Genomic DNA, 22,509 nt, shown 5'->3' with positions numbered 1-22,509 from the left:
TAACTGTAATACTAGATTTATTCAAAAAGAAATTAAATTTCCTGGGTAAAACATCTGTGTAATACTATTTCTGATTCTGTGTCTGAAAAAATAGCTTTGTAGTCACCTTTGTCTATACATTTAAGCATTAGTAGGTACTATTCAGGACGTACATTGTGAAAAATCAGTTGCTAAAGCACACATATCATGACTATGTAAGATGACATGAAGATTTAATGAAAATTTTATAGAACATCTGACTTGCATCCTAGAGACATACAAAGAAAAATACAATAACTCTATTTATTCATTACATTTTACAAAATCAGACAGAATGTATTTATTAGCAGTGTTTTTCATAAAAAAGAGCAATTTAATTTCAAATATATTACCCTCCAATTATTCCTTTATGCTACACATGTATCTAATTGGCAAAACCTACCAAGTTACTGAAATCAGTAAAAATCCAATCCATGATGCTTAATTCCTTGTATCAATAAACATCTTACATTTGAAAATCACTTTTCTTATGCCATAAGCCTGCTTATCAGTTCCTATAAAAATGTTATGCCTACCCCTTGCCTAGTAAGTGTGCCTAGTCTTTTGCACCAGGCTGTGACAGTACTTCTGAACACCCACACACGATTCATCAAGCACACATTTTCCTGCTCCTCTCAGACAAGGTCACCAACGGGCAAGTAGTTCCTCTAGTCCTCTTGTTCTTCATAGTGAGCATAGCCACTGGCATAGGTCCTTCCTAAATTTAAATTAGTAAACAATTCTGATGACTCAACATCTGAATCCTTTCCACCTTCATCATCTTCTTCTTCATCCTCTGCTTCAGACTCATCCTCATCGTCGTGGTAGCTGGTATCACCATACTTATCAGATGAAAGGTTCTTCCAATAAGCATCGTACCCAGAAGCTCCATCTCCCTCTTCACCTCCAGCCTGTCTGCCAAATTTCAGGGAGCGTGCTACAAAACACAGTATGTACACGGCACCTCATTAGTTCCTGTTCTCTACATCCTCATTTTCCTCTACAATCCATAACATTACATGAACTTGATTGGCTGTTTCTTACTCCCAAACAAGTAAGCCACATTTTTCCTACTTTCCTAACTTAATATTTAACTGGAAAAAAAGAAGACCTTAAAAAACGACTATCAATTCTATCCAATCTGAGGTCTACATACACGTGTAACAAATGATAAAGATGACATTGTCATTTCAGTAAATCTAGAAAAAGTTGGGAAACAAAACAGCACTCTCTAAACATAATAAGGCATGTTAAAAATTAAAATAAAATGCCCTTTTGTTTGATCAATTAAACATTTATTTCAAATTATAGCAGAGTTGATTTCATGTCATAATACTTTTTAGGGCAATTTTATAAGTCAGATGTCCTAGAAGACAAAGTCTTTAATTTATCCTTCCAGCAATACAAACTAGTGCAGAAAAAAATCAGCAAAATCATCAGTCTTACCTCATTTGATTAAGCAAAGTCATTTAGAATTATGGTTCCATTCCGATATGTTTGGTAAAGAGTCAAATTGTGAGCTACATTACTATAAATGTTTATGGCAGTCTTATTCCTTCATAGAAAAGTTATATAAAAACCAGAAAGCAATTTCCTACAGTAGTGATGTAGTACATAATAAGTATAGCTGCTCAAATACTACATACCATATTTTTCGGACCATAAGACGCACTTTTTTTCCCCCAGAAGTGGGGGGAAAAAGTCCCTGCGTCTTATGGTCCAAATATAGCCTACACATATACTTTAAAAAAAAAGTTTTTTTACTTGCCCGGCTCTGTGTGGTCTCTGTGTGCTAGCCCGGCTCTAAAATGGTTCTAAATGCTGCTGTTTACTTTACAGGGTTGATTACATGTGTTTATGACTGTGATGTTGGGTTTTAATGCACATAAAATATTTTAGGACAATATTTGTTTCAGAATCATTTTTTCTTCATTTCCCTTCTCTAAAAACTGGTGCGTCTTATGGTCCGGAGCGTCTTATGATCCGAAAAATACGGTACCTAAGAATTGCTTAAGAATGAATTCCAACTTTCCAGTACTAAAGATTACCAGCACTTAAATATTAAGGATTTATAGCTACTCAATTATTGAACAAGGAAGCCTCAGCAAAAAAAAGAAAGAAAGAAAGATTCCTTTTTTGGTCTTAAATTTCAGTATTCACTATGTCATTAACTGAGGCAAATGCCAAATATCAAAGTGAATGATGGCATATTTCTTAAGGAAAATTGAGAAATGTTACCCATATATTTTCCAAGGCTGTAAAATCCCACTTCCTTAAGAGAACACATTTATCTTTCCAAATAGAAAAAAGAGGTAAAAACAAAAATAGAAAATGAAAAAAGAGATACATTTTGTCTAAGCATGAAAGCAAAACCAACCGTCATTTTAAGAGCCTTACTTGACATGCTAAGATCCTTAGTTTCCTGAGTTTCATGTCCACATTTAGGGCAAGGAGGATGTTTTCCTTTTTCTTGTTTAAATACTTTGCTCCTTGAATGATCATCACAGAAACAGGCCTATACAGAGATGTAAAAATGAACAATAATTAAAGAAGTCTTTCAAGCAGGACTTATTTTTATTTCATTTTATTTTTTAAATATGTTATTATTTATTTCAGAGAGGAAGGGAGAGGGAGAAAGATAGAAACATCAATGATGAGTATCATTGATTGGCTGCCTCCTGCACACTCCCTACTGGGGTTGGAGCCCACAACCCAGGCATGTGCCCTTGACTGGAATCAAACCTGAGACCCCTCAGTCCGTAGGCCAATGCTCTATCCACTAAGGCAAACCAGCTAAGGTAACAATAAGTAAATTTAAAATACGCAAAGATAACATTCACTATTTCAAGGAAATTTAAAGGTGTGTGTGGTTCATTAGGGCAGAAGAGCTTGGGCTGGTCACACTCCTGACTTTAATTTCTTAAGAGAAATGTTCTCTGTCAGGACTCTTCAGAACTATGACCTAACACAAGGCAGAAACTATACACAGGATATGATATGTAGACTCATTTGTGAATATATGAGTATTAGCAAAGCCCGTGATGACATAATGGTGAAGAGCCTATCTTACCCTCACATTGTATGCAGGCTAACTGGGGACACCGACAAGTGGAGAGGCCACTACAAGGCATTATGCATTGAAAGAGAAAAGTAGAGGAGGATCACTAAATCCGGTGCAGGATTCAGGAAAGAACATGAAGTCTTAGCTGGGATCTGAAGGAGAATGGGGGTATAATAAAGACGGGAGAGAGATCTAAGGGAAAGGACACAGCTTAGACAAAATTAGAAAAAAAGTGGAAAGAGAAATAAGATAGGATTAAGAATATAAGCAAAAACTAGAGAAATGTTTTCGAGAGCAAGTGAATTGGTTGTATCTATTTAGTTATCTTTGACAAACAAAAATGCTAGAGATAAGTTCCAAAGAATTAGAACATTATGAAAATCTTCACTCTCCTACAAAAGTGCATTTTGACATTAACTAAAATACATTCCATCATTTTGGTTAGAATTTTTTCCATAAATGTAAGGTGTGAAAACACTGAGCCAAGAATCAGGAAGCATGTGCACTAGTGTCAACTCTAGACAAGCCAACCTATAGCCTTTGCAAAGTCACAGAGATTTCTCAATCCCACAAGCTCTGAAATGAAAAAACAAAACTAAATAATGTTTAATCAATGCTGTACGTAACTCAAGGACTGGTGTGGAATATGGGAATTAAAAACAAAATATAAAAAATACTCAAGTATACCTTACAACGAAGACAAGAATGCTGACCGAGCCGATTGCACGAAACACCTGTGGGGAAAATACATAATGCCCAGATTAAACTTGGAATAAAAATACTATTTTCCTCAGATTTGTACTTGAAGTACTATCTTAGGTCAATTACTAAGTTTGCTTTTCTGTCTCATAGTATAACTTAGAGGACACATAAAAATGAGATTGAATTCCAAATCACAAGAAAGGAAATCAACAATTCTTATATACTTTAAGATGTTCTTTTAATCTTTGAGAATTTCTATAAAAACATTCTAAGAGCTATATATATAATTGATATATATGTCTTATAGATATATCTAATAATGACATACATATATATATATATACACACACACACATACACATATACACATATATCTCAATTTTAAATTTATGTGAATATAAGGATTAATAACTGATACCAGAACTACCAGAACAAGAACCAAATTCAAGGAAGTGAATATCTGGGGAATATCAGATGCCATCTATTATATAATAACTAGAGGCCCGGTACACGAATTTTGGGTCCCTTGGAATGCACCAGTAGAGTCCTTTGGCCTGGCCTGTGGGATTGGGCTGAAACTGGCTCTCTGACATCCCTTGAGGGGTCCCAGGTTGCAAGAGGGCACAAGAGAGGCTGAGGGACCCCACCAATGCATGATCAGGTCCAGGGAGGGACGCAGGAGGATGGCCAGCTGGGGAGAGACCTTAGGAGGGCCCCAGGGCATGTCCATCCCATCTCACTCAGTCCCGATCTACCAGACCCCAGCAGCAAGCTAACCTGCCAGTCAAAGCGTCTGCCCGTCATGGCATGCAGTTGAGCAGCCTTAGCATATCATTAGCATACTTTGCTTTGATTGGTTGAACAGACAATCAGACACTTAGCATATAAGGCTTCTATTATATAGGAAGGTTTTCTAAGTGCCAGATATTATAGTAATGCTTTTCTTTGTCTGGATTCTCATTTCAATTAACACTTTGAAAAAGAAATTCACATCTTCCTTTTAAGGAGATTCGGGTTCAGAAATATTTAGTAATTTGCCCCAAGTCATATGATCAAAAAGTAGAAATCAAGTAGTGTTTGACTCCAAAACTTGAGCTTTGGAGAATCAGAGTAGAAATAAAATACAATCTATCTGTGAAGATAATACCATCCACCCCGTCAGTAACACTGGTTCTCAAATAGAAAGATCCTTGAGAATTATGTGTGCAGGTTAAATGCATGTGCCTGGCACCCACCACAACTGTAAATATAGAATCTCAGGGATGAGGCCTGAACACGTATTTCTTAAAATCCTCCACGGTGTCTTTGATGCATACTCCCGCCTAAGAATCACTTAAAAGAAAATAGGGGTGGTATTCCTTACTTGGGGGCATCTGGAAGTGTGTGGAGACAAAGGGGATTATTTTAGTAGCTTAGAGGTGAAAATGACATTTGGTATTCAGGACCAGTAATTCTTGATCATTCCCATAAAATAAAGAATTGGCCCAATTAAAATACCATAGGCACCTCTTTTAAAAAGAGAAAATAAATGTGTTATGAATTTTTTCTACACCCAGAAAATAGATTTGAGCTAAATTACAGTCCATAAGAGGCCGAATGAAAAACTGGATTCCTTTTTCATTGTTTAACACTCAGACTATTAAGAAACTTGGATATAAAGAACATTTAATATATAAAAACTTACATTTAAATGTTTCTGCTTCTAAAACTTGGCAACTGGCTTGATGTTCAAATTGATCATCTTCACAGAGAAAGTTTTGGCAAAAAGAACAACTGAATATTCTGCCTCCTATTAGATTAAAAAAAACAAAACATAAAAATGTAAATATAATAAGTTTTAATCTGAAAAAACTCATATCTATAAAACTGCTCAAAAAGGATGGCAAGTTATTTCAGATTTACACCATAATGACACAGGAGTTTCTGATCTGATAAAAGCTACAATGAATACTGCCAAAATTAACCATAAAGAAAGAGACTCCCACTAACCCCTGGCTACACATACCTAATATAATACAATGCTCAGAGACACTTGCTCTCCCATAACTACCTTCCCTGTTTTGGTAAACAATCCAAATGACTGTTAGTGCTAATATAAATCCCTTTTTCAACTAAACTAATAAGCAAAACAGTGTCCATATTTAGGATTGAAAGCATCCTGAAAAATATGTTAAAAATAGTATCCAGGATGTTTCAAAGTCAGCCCTCTCTTACAGCCAAGTTCACTGCCTATATGTAATCACTCACCATGATCCCAGACACCTCGCTCACATTCCACACACTCTGCATCGGTAAGAGGGCAGGCACAGGCATGTGTGCTGAGACATTTCCGACCATGACACACCCAAGCTTCACAGAAGTCACATATTGCACCCTGCAGCCAAGGAAGACAAAAATTAATCTTCGTCACTTGACCAGCTGCAGCCATTGCCTAACACAGCGATTTTCCGTGTGCCACAAGAATTTTTCAATGTACAATACCTAGTCAGGGGCATTAATCTCTTTTTCCTTAGATTGTAAATTAAAAAAAAAAAAAAATGACAATAGCCAACACAAGAGTCAGCCAGTATGAATGTGCTGTCTTAAACCATGAATACATAGGTCATTTAATAGAGTTCCAACTTGTTGGTCACACTGCATAAGAAGGCTTATGTCTGATTGATCAATTCTTGGTACCAAAAATCCTTATATATAAATATAGGCACCTGATTTTTTTAAGTCACTTTGGAGTAAAAAGGGTAAATAACTGCTATTATTATTTATTTTAAAAAACAATCAAAGTTAAACCTATCTCCCCCCCCCCCCCCCCTTTTGGTCAGATTGGCAAAAAATATGTTTCGGTGAGCCGCAGAATTTTAGTTAATTAGTTTATTTGTGACATGAGGTGAAAAAGTTTGAAAGTCTCTGTCCTACCTAGTAGCTACCATCCAAGTTATATATATCTAGTAATTTATCAAACTTCAGGGACAGTGGGTGGCTTCATTGAAGAAGAAAAAAAATTTACTGTTTACATACTTAGCTAAAATTAAGAGTGAAAACTACTACACCAATAGCTATTTATACAGATCTTAGCTATATATCAAAAGAAAAAGAAGCAAAAGGAAAACTATACACTTACCCTAATATTAATCACTGAAGTAAGTCAGGAGCTATAAGTGTGGCCTTCAAACTGAATTCTAATTCAAATGAAATCTGGAGTCCACAGCTCAAGCATACTTGTCTACAGCAACTCCAGTAACTAAATTGAATCCTTCCAAATACTAATATTTCCAACTTGAGAAAATTCCTTGAGAGAAACCAAGATGGTGGCATAGGTAAACACCTGAACCTGCTGCCTTTCACAACAAATTCAAAACTACAACTAAAAGACAAAATGGACATCATCCAGAACCACAGGAAGGCTAGCTAAGTGGAAATTCTACAAATAGAGGGGAAAAGAAGAGCACACTGAGATGCAGAGGAGCTGCGGAAGTAAAGGCAGAGGTACGGAGGCGCGTGCTCATGGAGAGGGCTGGCAACTGAGTATGCAGCTGGCTTTTTCAATCCACAGGGAGACACAAGTTCCCAACTGCTCTGAACTCCAGTTCCAGGCGAGACTCAGGGGACCCAGACTCATACGGGGAGAAACTGTTTGGCAGCAGGCGGAACTCAAGTGCCACTTTCTCTCAGAGGTGCTTGCAATGATTACCAAGGGACACTGAGACCCGGCGGCCTCTTAGGGCAGGGTGGATGGGAAGCCATTGCTGTTTGCTCTGCCTTGAGACTCTGCTCCATCCAAGCTTTACCCAGAGGCTTTTGCATATGAATGGCCTGGTCCTTTGAAATATAAACTTACCTAGCAAACTGCAGCTGAGTCAGAGACCCAGAACATCCAAAAGAAGGCCCAAGGCCCCACAGCAGCTTGCATTGCTTCACAGCTGGGGCTCATCTGGGCACCTCCAAAACCCAAACAAAGAAGAATCTGCAGATCTCTCTGTAGCTCCTGCTGGGTGGCCTCAGGCAGAGGCTAAATTAGCACCTCCTTGGAGATCCAGGAGCCAATGTACCCAGGGGTCAGACTGGGACCAGATTACAACTCCTCAGATCAATAAGGAACACACTCAGGGGCAGACTCAGTGAGCACTAAAGGCCCACTGAAGTAAGTTTTGCCTCATAAGGGTATCTCCAGCACAGAAATTCTCCCATCGTAGACACAGTTGATCCTCATAGCCAAATGGTCTGGAGGTCAATTCCTCCCAGTGATACCAACAAGAATCAAGGCTTAACTACAATAAGACTGCACAGAGTCTACAAAGGGGTGCACCAAGAGTGTTCACCTCAGGTAACTGGAGAAGCTGAGCCACTGGGCCCTATAAGACACCTAGCACACACAGCCACTCTATCAATTCAGGGAAGTACCCATAATGTGGAAACAAAGAAACAGGTCACAAATGAAAGAAATGGAGGAAAGCAAACTACTGGATATAGAGTTCAAAAACATGGTTATAAGGTTTTTCAAGAATGTTCTAGAAAAGGCCAATAAATTTAGTGAAACCCTTGAGGATATGAAAAAGGACCAACTAGAAATTAAGCATACACTGACTGAAATAAATAATATACAGAGATTCAACAGCAGACTAGAGGATCGCAAGAATCAAGTCAAAGATTTGAAATACAAAGAAGTAAAAAACACCCAACAGGAAAAGCAGAAAGAAAAAAGAATCTAAAAATATGAAGATAGTGTAAGGAGCCTCTGGGACAACTTTAAGCATACCAACATCAGAATTATATCAGTGCCAGAAGAAGAAAGAGAGCAAGACACTGAAAACCTATTTGAAGAAATAATGACCAAAAACTTCCCCCACCTGGTGAAAGAAATGGACTTACAAGTTCAGGAAGCACAGAGAACCTCAAACAAAAGGAATACAAAGAGGACCGCAGCAAGACACATCATAATTAAAATGCCAAGAGCAAAAGACAAAGAGAGAATATTAAAAGCAGCAAGAGAAAAACAGTTACCTACCTACAAGGAAGCACCCATAAGATTGTCAGCTGATTTTTCAACAGGAACCATGCAGGCCAGAAAAGAGTGGCAAGAAATATTCAAAGTGATGAATAGCAAAAACCTACAACCAAGATTACTCTACCCAGCAAAGCTACCATTCAGAACTGAAGGTCAGATAAAGAGCTTCACAGATCAGAAAAAGATAAAGGAGTTCATCACCACCAAACCACCATTATATGAAATGCTAAGAGGTATTCTTTAAGAGGAAGAAAGGAAGAAAAAGGTAAAGATAAAAATTATGAACAACAAATACACATCTATCAACAAGTGAATCTAAAAATTAAGTGAATAAAAAATCTGATGAGCAGAAAAAACTGGTGAATATAATAGAATCAGGGCATAGAAAGGGAGTGTACTGACAAGTCCCAGGGGGAAAAGGTGTGAGAGGTATGGGAAGAGACTAGACAAAAATTGTACAACTATGGATGAGGACAGTCAGGGAGAGGTAAAGGCAGAGGGTATGATGGGAACCAGGTGGAGGGGAGCTATGGAAAGGGGGGAAGAGGAACAATTGTAATAATCTGAACAATAAAGATTTATTTTTAAAAATGAAGAAAATTCCTTATCTGTGTAATTTATAAAATAATCATATAGCTTTTCTAGGATAGCCTAGACAACATATTAAATGTCTGTCAGCAGCTTTTCTTCTTTTAAGGCATCTTATGCTTCAAAGCAATTGTCCTGTTTCTTTTTGGGGGGTGGGGGGGAATAAAAGTATAATATATAGAACTAAATGACAGGATAAGACTTTCCATTTCTTTATCAAGATAGGATACTGAGCCGAAACCGGTTTGGCTCAGTGGTAGAGCGTCTGTCTGCGGACTGAAAGGTCCCGGGTTTGATTCTGGTCAAGGGCATGTACCTTGGTTGCGGGCACATCCTCAGTGGGGGGTGTGCAAGAGGCAGCTGGTCGATGTTTCTCTCTCATCGATGTTTCTAGCTCTCTATCTCTCTCCCTTTTTCTCTGTAAAAAATCAATAAAATATATTTAAAAAAAAAAAAAAAGATAGGATACTAAGACTACATTTTTCAATAATATGAGGTCAAGAGTATTAAGGATTATAAAGACTCTTAATGGACTGAATGGTCTTTCCTTCACAGATGAGGTACAGGGGCCTGAGACCAAGTCCAAATCCCAGAACTACATTATAGAGGAGCTGAGATTTAAATCCAGGTCTTCTGAATCCCAGTTATACCATTCAAGGCCCTATAACAAAAATAGTATAGAGCAAATAGGAAAAATGTTTTATGACTTATAAAAATGGATTAACAGCCCTAGCTGGTTTGGCTCAGTGGATGAAGCGTCAGCCTGCAAACTGAAGGGTCCCGGGTTCGATTCCAGTCAAGGGCACATGCCTGGGGAATTGGGCTTGATCCACAATGGGAGACTTGCAGGAGGCAGCCGATCCATAATTTTCTCATCATGAATGTTTCTATCTCTCTCTCCCTCTTCCTTCCTCTCTGAAATCAATAAATATATTTTAAAAAATAATAAAAAATAAAAATGGATTAACATTGTAGCTAGCAAATCCTCAAATGTCTCTTGGCTTACTCAAGGTTCTAACAACAAAGACATAGCACACTAAAATGGGTAACATGGGAGAGTTTAAAAGAAATAATTTACAAAGGACAGGGATAGGCTCAGAAAAAAAACATCAAGGGACAGAGAAAGGTGAGAGTTACCAGAACCCAAGCGAGAGCCATATAGAGAGGAACTCTACCCAATTCACATCCAAACAAGGGCAACGTGGAAGGAAATGAGCTGGAAGAATAATGACCCAGATGGTACTCTCCTATTATCCTAAGGTATCCTGCCAGCATCTCCCATTGGCTGAACCAAAAGGAAGCCATAACATAAGAAAGCCATGAATGATCCAGTCAGGCTTCTAGGACAAAGCAGGGCAAAGAGAGGATTTCTAGAATTTATAACTAATGATTCATGATTCTACTTAAATATTTTATTTATATTAGAAAAGATCATACAGACTCATACAACTCAGTTAAAGTATCTGATAAATTTAGACATAAGCAAGCTACCAAGGAAGATGACCATGGTTTTTGAATATTTGATTGATTTCTGAAAGGTAACACTGACAACCTTATATTTAAAATAAAGAATTCACAAGATGACTATCAATAATTCTAGCTCCTAGCATCTGTAAGATAAGCACACATGAAATATGTATATAAAGATCTGCCTTCTGATAGGTACTTATATGTTCTTGAAAAGTTACTAAAAATAAAATATTCTGCTTGATGTAAAATAGTATTATTTTAATCATGAACTGAAATTTGAACCAGAGCATAAAATCACACAATGGAATACAGTAAAACTGATTAAAAGGATAACTTTTTAGTGAAAAAGAGAGCAAAATGCATCACAAAAAACATGTTTTTATTACTTAAAACAATGACTTTCCTTAGCAACTTATACATATAATGAAGAAATTATGTATAACCTGTATTAAATGTGTACTTTTTTGTACATAAAAGCTCTAAAATAAAAATACTGATCCTATGTTCTTTTAGAACAAGGTTGCTTATTCAATCAACAGCATGAACCTTGGGTAAGCAAGGCTTTCATAGTAAATGAAGTCTAAGTAAGACACATTAGAAAGATACCAATGAAAAATGACTTCTATTTATGTCAAAATTAAATGTTTCCATTCCTTGTATGCTTCCAAGTAAGAAAAATAGGAAGCAGTTAAAAACAAGTAGGTAATAAAGGAAATTCATACAAAAACATGCCACAGATAATCCAGATAACTCCAGATTAATTAAGCTAAGGGATAAAGCAATGTGATTAATATAATATATAAAAACCCTGGGTTGTAACAACCAGTAGTCCCCGATTGGAAAGGCTGCAGGCTGGGCTGAGGGTACCCCCACCACCACCACCACCACCACCACACTCCGTGCACAAATTAGTGCACCGGGCCTTAGTATGTTTATAAAATACAGTGGTTATAAAAAATAACCATTGGTCAAAATGATGTTTTCTTATCCGTGGATACAACTAGTCTTAAGACAGCAATTTTAAACCTTTTTCATTCCATGACACAAATAAATTACTAAAATTCTGCCAGCTTAGCAAAAAAATATATTTGCCCATCTGACAAAAAAAAAAAAAAAAGATATAGTCTGGCTAGTGTGGCTCAGTGAGTGAGCATCAGCCAATGACCAGGAAGTCACAGTAGGATTTCAGGGCACATGCTGTTTCCAGGCTCAATCCCCAGTAAAGAGTGCAGGAGGCAGCCGATAATTCTCTCTCATCAATGTTGTTTCTATCTCTCTCTCCCTCTCCCTTCTGCTCTCTGAAATCAATGAAAACATTTTTTTAAATACGTGTAATTTTAATTCACATTGGATTGCTATTATTGTGCTGGCTGTTGTCATTTTTTTAATTCACAATCTAAGAGAAAGGGGTCAGAGCCCCTGATGAAATAGTCAGTTAGTGCATGTTTTAAAAATTCTTGCAGTACACTGGTTGAAAATCACTGACCGGTCTAAGAGATAATGACGAGAAGCTTACCACCATTGCAAGACCAGTACTGTATACACCAGCATGCTTTATGACACAGTCTGAAGACTTCATCATGCACTTCGTTTTCCCTAGTAAGGAAACAAATTTATGCAATTAGCCTGGCAAAAGTAGCACATGCAAGTAATCCATTAGTTATCTTTATCTAGCTTGTGAAAATAATTTTAAGTAGATAGAAATAAGCAGTGTACTGCTTACATAACAAAAAATAAAAAATGGATATAACTGAGATCTCATTACCTGAGCCAGAGCTTTTGAGATTAGAAATTTATTAAAAACCAATTGCACAATAAAGTTGTGTTAATTTATATTTGTACTAAAATCAGAAATTCAGGTTATGTTTTGTAACCAAACCACAACAGCAGGTTTTAAAATACGCTTTAAAACGAATTTAACCTTTCATGCCCTAGCCCGTTTGGCTCAGTGGATAGAGCGTCAGCCTGTGGACAAAGGGTCCTGGACATGATTCCGGGCAAGGGAATGTACCTCAGTTGCAGGTTCCTCCCTGGTTTGGGCCCTAGTCAGGGCTCGTGCAGGAAGCAACCAGCTGATGTGTCTCTCACATTGATATTTCTGTCTTTCCCTCACTCTTCCGCTCTCTCTAAAAAATCAATGGAAAAATATCCTCGAGTGAGGATTAAAAAATAAAAAATGAATTTAACCATTCATAATTCGCAATAAACACAGTCAGGTTTAGTGCTCACTGAATCTTGTAGGTAACATCTTATTTCTTTCCACACAATATCTCCAAACAACCAAACAGAGATTATGCATCTTATCTGGTTCACTTTTTAAGTTTATTCATATGTACACATTTACAGACGTAACTTCCAGTTAAATATTTTTTCAAAAAAACTTTCAAATAGTCCCCAAATTGAGCACAAAAAACAGCAATAGAGCTAAAAAATTACCATATAGCCACAAAAGCTCTGATATAACAGCTAATTACCAATTCAAAACACTGATAGGAAATTCATATACTATGGGAACATTAATAATGACACAGTACTCATCCATTTCATACTCCACAAAGTGGAACATCAAAGAAACAAAAGATATTCAATTTTCCATTATCCTGATTATCTGAGGAACAAAGCTAGACAACAGGAAATAGGAAGAAAGAGATACTGGAAATGAGAGCCAACAGCTACCCAACTGTTCCATGTCTAACACTAAGTATAAAATAAATGAGAAATGCATCCATGTATAACAAAATTTAAGCTCAAAAACATTGGAATTATAGGAAGGTCCTAGCAAGAATTTAATCTTTTCCATAAATTATTTTCTCATTCTATATTCATTTCTTTTATAAAATAAGGATGTAACAACTGGCAGATAAGCAGTCTACTACACCAGTATTCTCTTTTTCATTAATTATAAACCTTAATGATGTCTTCTTTGAAAGCTAGAACTATACTAGAATATTCAGGGATATAGCCCTAAACATCCCTAACTTTCTGCAATGTTACCATATGTAAACAAATTAAAATGAGCATATCCCAAAATGTGTTACACCTGAAACAATTATACCAAAACCAAAAGATATATTTGTTCAAGTAAAAGTTTGGGGAGAAAAATCTGTATTTCTTTACTGGAGGTCTTCAGAAACTTTAACATATAAATATTAGAGATCTGATGCACAAAATTCGTGCAAGGGGCTCAGCCCTCACAGCCCTGGCTTCGTCCAGAAGGTTGTCCAGATGGTCGTTCTGCTGTTCCGTCTGATTAGCATATTAGTTCTTTATTAAACACGATATAATAGAAATCTCCCAGATGGGAAGGGAATGAAACACACAACATTTCTCAAATGTATACACTGTGCTAAAAACTACTTATTAATAGTACAAGTATTCTGAGGAATACTATTTGACAAACACCAATCTTGTTCTATAAACTACATTTAGTTTTACTCTGAATGATCATCTATTCTTAGTTTCCACTTATACCCAGGAAATGAGTATGTAGCTTAAGAACTCTATTCTTATCACTTGGGAATCCATGTGAAGAATTTCAAGAATTATATGCTAAATGCCAAACAAAAAACAAATCATCAGGTAAATGTGGAATAAAACTATTCCCAATGGTCTAACATAATGCAGGCAACATTAGCAGGAATCAAATTTTAGAAAAGTAAACAAATGGCTATGGACAAGACTAAAGTAGTATAATTAAAAATCCAGGACCACCAAGTAGTATTAGTCTGAAATCTGATCTTTTAATATATGAAACAACATGTTGATAGCCCTGGGCAGTGTGGCTCAGTTGGTCGGGCATCAGTAAATATATACACTGAAAGGTTGTTGGTTTGATTCCCAGTCAGGACACCTGTCCAGGTTGTGGGCTCGATCCTGGTAGGGGGCATGCAGGAGGCAGTAAATATGTTTCTCACTCTTAAAAATCAATTAAAATATCTTAAAAACACAACAAAAACATGTTGGTAACCTATATCTAACCTGTATGTTAACCGTTTACCAGCATTAAATTAAAGAATCAAAATCAAGACTTGATAATATTTTGATAGGCAAAATAACATTTAATGATATTTTATTAATGGTAAGGCATAACAATATTATAAACAGGGATAAACCCACCATTTCATATTGATTAACTGCCAACAAATATTTAATAAAAGGCAGGTGCCTTTAGTTATTATACTTACCACACTGTGCACAAATTGGTAACTTCTGTACTGAATTACAAAAATAGCAAAATGCTCTATTCTTCTGCCGCCTTGTCATGTAAAATAAATTTGAAAATATAGTCAATATCAGATAAAATATCAGAGGATCTATATTATTACATACATATAGAAAAAGAAATAAAAACTTACCTCTGGCATTTGTCACATTCCTGTAAAATATAAACATGACATTAATTTCCTACTGGCTGAAAATTGCAAATTTACTTGCATTGTAAAGAATATCCTGTTCTTCATATTAAAATTTAAATGACACTTGCCCAAACCCTCTAACACTCTCCAGTATACAGGAATCTACATATAATAAAGGTATGCTCTTGGACGTGACACCCTAGACTAGGGGTGTCGAACTCAATCAGAGAAGGGGCCAAAATCTAAAATCCAGCCTAAATCGCGGGCCGAATGGTTTACTGAACAGTCATAAACTGTCATTGTGATGGAAACGCAGCGGAGTGCAGTGATGACAGCGCGGTGCGGGCCACATTGCAAGGCCTGGCGGGACGGATTTGGCCCGCGGGCCTTGTGTTTGACACATGTGCCCTAGACAAAGAAGTGGCATTTTCACAAAAGAGGTAAATAGAGGTAGTTTGTTTTTTAAAGAATCACACAAATAATAAAGAACAGACACAAGAAACAGTGTAGAACACAATATGATAAAGCTTACAGAAAATCCAGAATCTTAAAGCATGGTATTAAAAACTCTCAACAATCTGGTCTCTAACTACTTTTCAAATTGCTGGCCTATTCTCTTTAGATTCAAGTCACTATTTTTCAGCCAATTTCAAAATATGCCTTGTACTCTCTTTATGTGTATGCCTTATTTATTCTAACACCTTGCCCTGAAATGTCTCTCCTCAGTCTTTCCCTGTTGGAAGTTCTGGTGGTGATCCCACCTCTTCTTTAAACTGCAGCCCATCCACACATTCAACTTTATCACCTCTTAGTCCTAATTGTGCCTCCACTGCAATACTCACCAAGTCTGGCTGTCATTGTATATACTGTACTTAGAAATGTGAATTACTTCTTTCATCTTGCCCTCTGCCCCTGGACTCTATCATAGAAATGACCCTGACACACAAAAGGAGGGTCCCCACTGTCCTATCTGTGCTATGTAATCCTGCTCCCCCATTCCAGCCATAAATGTCAGTTCTGGAAATGGCACCACGAAGTCCAAAGTGTCAGAGTTCTTTCCCTCTCTAAGGTAATGACATGTGATGCAAGATATGCGAGTTACCGGTGCCTATGAACCTAAACAAATGGAATAAGGCAACCTGAGAAAATGGAACTAAGGAGCAAAAAGGAACAAAAGCAAAAGATGGAACTACAAGGTTGTTCCAGGTTCCAGTGGTCCCTGTGTCCCAGCTATATCCTTGCCCTGCCCAACTATACAAGTTAGTCCACTATTTCTCCTGGTTACATAGGTTGGATTTGTCATTTATAAACAAACAGTTCTTAAGTACTGCGCAAAACAACTGATCCATAAGCTTGTGGAAACAGGACTGTGTCATTCACCTATGTACCCCCACAGTGCCTAAAACAGTATCTGACAGCACAGAGTAGATGCACAACAGTTTGTGGAATTAAGTCATGTTAAACACTTTGTGTATGTCTGATGAAACAGAAGATAAAAGAGGAGTAGGGGGAATAGAAAAAGTAGAGAGAAGTAGAAATTGGGAAATGTGGAACAACTCAGAGAAACAAAGTCAAAGAAAGAAAAGGACTAATGCTGACATAAATAGCGCTTGCTTTTCGCAACTTTGACCAAAGAAGCCCAGAAGTGGCCAGCACTAACCCATTTGGCACAGGGAAATAAGGAAATAGAACAGGAAACCAAAAGAGATGTCAAGAACAGTAGAAAGTTTAGAAATGAAAAATCAAATGAGTTACAAAGAACTGCTAAGAGAAAATGATAAAAAGGTTACAACAAATAAGACAAACTGAATTAGGACACATAAGCTCAGAGAAGCTGGAAAATTTTTCACAGCAATCCTAGTATGCATTCTTGGTAAGTATTCATCACCAAGAATAGGCAAGGTAATATGCTAGGTTTTATCAATAACATAAAATCAAACAAAAATCACTGCTACTCAGTGTTAATAAAAACAATGGACATGCCTCTAATACAGATTTCAAGATCAATAAAATATATGCAACAACACTGTATTCACTAACATTTTTTTCAGGTGTTTTTCCTATATCTGATACAGTTTTTCAACTATCAACTGATACATAAAAAGCTGTTACCATTGAAGCATTGCATGGGTGTTTAGCTAAATCTATAGTACTTCTCGATGCTCGCAGCTGTTTTTCACGTTCCCGGCGGTTCTCTGCCTTCTTCCTTGCACCAGTCTTTTTTTTAGGCATTTTTCCCTCTTTCAACAAAAGAGAACAGAGAAAGTATAAGTGCCAGGTTGCATTTGCTATTCTAAATAAACTAATAAATTTTAAACTCAAACCTGTAGTTTTGATGGGTAAGCAATTTTAAGACTTTATGAAACATTAAGCACACATTATCCCAAGTAAAATACCGTTTCCCCGAAAATAAGACAGTGTCTTATATTAATTTTTTTTCTCCCAAAGTTGCACTAGGTCTTATTTTCAGAGAATGCCTTATTTTCGGGGAAACACAGTAGATGCTTTTAAAATAATGTACTTACTTGCACTACCAAATAATTATAACAAATATAAATACAAATACACACACACACACACACACACACACACCCCAAATCATCTTAAAAGCCAAGTTTTCTTTCCCATTGGAGAAAAAAAAATGTTTCCCTGATATTAAGTATTCTTTAAAAATTACTCTGTACCAAGGTAAAAAAATAAAATAATTAGGCAGATAAAGTTTAAAAAGTATATTACTTACCCAGTTTACATCACTGTTTTGAACTTTATATTCAAACTAGAAGCCCGGTGCATGGATTCGTGCACCAGTGGGGTTCCTCAACCTGGCCTGCAGGGAACGGGCCAAAACTAGCTCTCCAACATCCCTTGAGGGGTCCCGGACTCTGAGAGGGCAGTTCTCATGTGTGAAACACCCTGGAACCAGGCTCCCTCCTCTCTGGTTTCTGGTGCATCACCTGAAAACTGCTGCTGCCAAATCACCACAGCTCAGCAGTTCCTGCATTTGAGTCTCTGGCCCCTGGTAGTCATTGTGTGTCATGTCGGCCTGGCCTGCAGACATCCCCCAAGGGGTCACAGATTGTGAGAGGGTGCAGGCAGGCCAAGGGGCCACACTGGTGCAGGGTCAGGGCCAAAGAAAAACCAAAGGAGGGCTCCAGGGCATGTCCAGCCCATCTTGCCTAGTCCTAATTGGCCAGACCCCATAAGCAAGTTAACTTACCAGTCAGAGTGTCTGCACCCTGGTGGTCAGTGCACATCATAGATACTGGGCAAATGATCATTTAGGCTTTTATATATATATACTAGTGGCCCAGTGCATGAAAATTTGTGTGGGGGATGGAGGTAGATCTCTCAGCCCCGCCTGCACTGCTCCAATCGGGACCCCTTGGGGGATGTCCAACCGCCAGTTTAGGGACTGGGCCTAAACCAGCAGTCAGACATCCCCCTCACAATCTGCGACCACTGGCTCCCATCTGCTCACCTGCCTGCCTGCCTGATCGCCCCTAACTGCCTCTGCCTGCATGCCTGATTGCCCCTAACCTCTCTGCCTGCCTGCCTGATCACCCCTAACTGCTGTCCTCTGCCAGCCTGATCTTGCCAACTGCCCTCCCCTGCTGGCCTGGTTGCCCCAACTGCCCTCCCCTGCCAGCCTGAACGCCCCTAATGGCCCCTGCCTCAGCCCCACCACCATGGCTTTGTCTAGAACACGTGTCAAACACAAGGCCCGCGGGCCAAATCCGTCCCGCCAGGCCTTGCAATGTGGCCCGCACCACGCTGTCATCACTGCACTCCGCTGCGTTTCCATCACAATGACAGTTTATGACTGTTCAGTAAACCATTCGGCCCGCGATTTAGGCTGGATTTTAGATTTTGGACCCTTCTCTGATTGAGTTTGACACCCCTAGTCTAGAAGGAAGTCGGACGTCTGAAAGATGGCCGGTTGACCCTGTCCAATCAGCATATTACCCTTTTCCAATCAGCATATTACCCTTTTAGTAATATAGATATATTATATAGAATAGGATTGCTTAAAGGGGGGGGGGGGGGATGCAGCCATTTTCATCAGGAGATGCTCTTGGCAGATAAAAATATACATAACCCCTATATCTGGACTGATAACCAGCCATAGGCACTATACTGCCAACTGGTCATTAAAAAATGGAATGACTTTCTTATACCTTACACCAAACAGCTATTGCCATTAAAACCCCTCCTCAGCCCCCACCTTAGGTTCTGCCTTCACAGTTCACCCAGATTAGGTATTGATTGGTAGGCTTCTATGCCAGTCAGTGTCAAAAGCTCCACCTCTTAGGCAGTCACTGGCTCCTCGCACTTCACACAGATTCGGTTCTGATTGGTCAGTTTCTATGCCAGTCAGCATCAACAACTCCACCTCCTAGGATAATTCTGGTCAAGGGCTTGTACCTTGGTTGTGGGTATATCCCCGTTAGGGAGTGTGCAGAAGGCAGCTGATCAATGTTTCTCTCTCATCAATGTTTCTAACTATCTCTCCCTTCCTCTCTATAAAAAATCAATAAAATATATTTTAAAAAATAATGACTTTAAAACTGGCTTTCATCATTTGGTTGAAAGAACTACCACATTTAATAGAACAAGTTTTTTACTCAATAACACATCTTTCGAGGATGTTTGCCTCCCAGCTCTGCCTGGCATATATTAATCACTCAATAAATGAAGAGACACACTCATGAAAGAACTTACACGCGATTGCTTTGAAATCTGAATCTCAAATTCCTTAGTATTCTTCAAAGTACATATTTTTAAAGTCTTTTTTTTCCTAAGAGTAATTCTCAAAAATCAACTGCAGAAATTCCTAAAAGTACAGATTGAGACTTCCAGGCCCTACTCAGGATCTAGGAATTCCAAGCCTCCAAGGACAGACTCAGGTTTCCCTGTGGGGACTGTGACACACAGCCTCCCTGAAGACACTGATTCCAAGACATCAAGGCGTGCCCAGGACACATGGACAGAGTTCAAGGAAGCCCGCCTTGAAGAGACTTCTATTTCTTTTTCAAAAGGGCGTATTTAACATACAATACAGCAAAACCACGCACCAGCTTGTCCTGGAAACAACACGAAGGTCCCTCAAGAACTTTTCCTATTTTGGGTTTCAACTCTTAGGTTAGACTATCCCATCAAAAACCAAGTGATGGGAAGTTGCGACTTAAAAAAAAATTGGACAAACCAAGCCAGGACGTTCGATAGATAGGTGGCTCCTCAAGTCCTGCTCAAGCCCACCAGGTCACCTTTCAGTAGATAACATGACAAAATCTACAGGGTGGGGAAAACGTGGCCTCTTATGGCCAACAGAGCACAGGACACAATCTCCCGGTGACCATAAAGGGGAATTCTCTACGTCCCCAGGGGTGAGCCGCTGAGAAAGTTGGGCCTCATTTTTTCCCCCCCGCTCCAGTTTTGGAAATTTGAAAAGCAAATTTTCTCAGGCTCAGATGGGGTTGAGCCCTCCTCCAGCTGCGCTCCGACCTCTCCAGACCGTGGCCCCTGTCGCCAAACGAGGAAAAGGGCGCGGGGTCGCCACGGCCTGGGGTGGAGGGAGAGCCCGCTGCCAGAGGGGACGCAGCGGGCAGGGCGAAGGGGCGGGCGGGCGGCCGGAGACTCGCCGGAGGTGCCACGCGGCTCGGGGACCCGCCGACCGCCACCGCCCGCGGGACACCCTCCCTCGCGCGCGCTCCGGGCCGCCCTCGCTCACCCGGGCGGGGAGGCCGAGCTCACTCCGAGGGCAGGGAGGAGGCAGGGAGCGGCGGGGTGACGCCCGCGGCGGCGACAGGAAAGCCGGCTCGTGTGGACCACGACCCGGGGTTAGGAGGTAACTGACACGCAGGGAAGGCGGGCAGTCACTTTCCCCGACTCCAGGAGCCGGACCGGATGTCCTCTGACGTCAGCGCGTCCTGACGGCGGCGCGTAGACAGGGGAGGGCCCGCCCACTTTTGTTGGCTCCACCCCCGCCCCGCCCACTCCTGCTGGGGAGGGGCTCTCTCTTGGGGAGAGGGAGGCCGGATGGAAAGGAGGATGCGGGAGAGAAAAGGAGAAAAAGGGGAAAACAGAGCTTAAGGAGCTGGGAAGGCCCTTCTATTTTATGTTTTCAGAGAAGGAGGAATCTAAAGGAAGAGAAAAACTAAAAGGAAGAGGGACATGAATTCACAAATTTGGCACCGTTTCAGTTGACTCTGAAAAATGCTGGCCTAAGTCTTTGGGAAACTTCCCACCATCGATTCCTCGCATCCCACTCTTCCTCTTTGCTGCCCAAGCTGTGCCTTTGGTTGCTTGGCGAAGCGTCTCCGAAGTGCAGGATACGGATACGCATTTCCCCCACACATCCTCTTGTTGGGAGGCAGGGTAACCCCCTCTTGCTCCCAGGGCCTCACAAAGAGAATCACTCCCTTTTCTGTGTAGCCATGCCGCTTCTCATCCTTTATGGTTACTCTTTTTTACCCACAACTTAGTAATGGAAGACTTTGGAACTTCACTTCCAACTTCTGCCTTCACCCATTTACATCATCCAAAGGGAAGACCCATTAACATCATCCAAAGGGAGGACCCATTCTCTTGGGTACTTGGATTTCTTCAGCTCCAGTAGCCATCACCTGCACTCCACTACAGGCACCCAGTTCTTAAATGTGTTTGTCGCAGGACCCTTTTAAAACTCTTAAAAACTGAAGACCCTAATGAGCTTTTGTTAATGTGAGTTATGTCTATTGATATTTACCATATACAAATATTAAAACAAAATTTTAAATACTAATTCAATAAAAATAATACTCGTAAGTATATTACATGTTAGTATAAAGAACATGTTTAAATGGGGGAAAAATAGCTTTATTTTTCCAAACAATAAACATAGAAGAGTGGTATTCTTTTACAGTTCTGCCAGTCTCTTTAATAGAAAGCTTAATAGAAGGCAGGAGAATTCTTATATCTGCCATGCTATTGAAAAATGTGTTGATGGTCTCACTTTCCCAACATATGGTTAGCCAGAGTAATTGCAAAGAACCTTCTGGGGAAGGACTGGGGACATTATTACAGTGTACATCTTTTATGATATTCCAGGCTTCCTCCTGGGGATCCAGCCTCTTCTCTGCTGATGGTTTCCAGATCCAAAAACTGGCTCAGACTTTAACACCTAGCAAAGAACTGTGACTAGTTATTGGAATGTGGTTCTCGGGCTCCTGGTCTTACACTCCTTGATTTCTTTTTATTATACAGGCTGAGCAGGGTCCTTGTTTGGTTCCCATACATTATGCTCCTAGGAGCTGAGAGAGACCGACTATTTTATG

The 22,509-nt window shown here is 39.3% G+C and overlaps 1 protein-coding gene across 2 annotated transcripts; it reads right to left on the bottom strand.

Moving 5' to 3' along the window:
• Positions 1-21,113, bottom strand: ZNF330 (zinc finger protein 330). Of its 2 annotated transcripts, XM_036424069.2 has the most exons (10): positions 20,925-21,113; positions 17,309-17,436; positions 15,197-15,216; positions 15,026-15,096; positions 12,358-12,437; positions 6,029-6,155; positions 5,466-5,570; positions 3,767-3,813; positions 2,416-2,533; positions 1-955 (listed from the first exon to the last, which is right to left on the bottom strand). In XM_036424069.2, exons 2-10 carry the CDS (start codon positions 17,426-17,428, stop codon positions 687-689), a joined length of 957 nt encoding a protein of 318 aa, XP_036279962.1. In that variant the 5' UTR covers positions 17,429-17,436; positions 20,925-21,113; the 3' UTR covers positions 1-686. The 2 variants fall into 2 exon arrangements, with proteins under 2 accessions (XP_036279962.1, XP_045432404.1); XM_045576448.1 differs by lacking the exon at positions 20,925-21,113 and having other exon boundaries at positions 17,309-17,439.
• Positions 21,114-22,509: the final 1,396 nt, after the last annotated feature.

This window comes from Pipistrellus kuhlii, unplaced genomic scaffold, assembly GCF_014108245.1.
Source record: "Pipistrellus kuhlii isolate mPipKuh1 unplaced genomic scaffold, mPipKuh1.p scaffold_m20_p_8, whole genome shotgun sequence".
Lineage (NCBI taxonomy): Eukaryota > Metazoa > Chordata > Mammalia > Chiroptera > Vespertilionidae > Pipistrellus > Pipistrellus kuhlii.
The sequence above is the reverse complement of the archived record's forward strand: the minus strand, read 5'-3'. Positions and strand labels throughout refer to the sequence as shown.

Bases quoted from the DNA above. Each gene is read 5' to 3' on its own strand.
- ZNF330 (XM_036424069.2), bottom strand. From the start codon at position 17,428: ATGCCTAAAAAAAAGACTGGTGCAAGGAAGAAGGCAGAGAACCGCCGG. The intron at 12,438-15,025 runs GTAAGTATAATA...TTTCCTTACTAG, and splicing joins ACCAATTTGTGCACAGTGTG to GGAAAACGAAGTGCATGATG. The intron at 6,156-12,357 runs GTAAGCTTCTCG...CCTTGGCTGCAG, and splicing joins GTACTGGTCTTGCAATGGTG to GGTGCAATATGTGACTTCTG.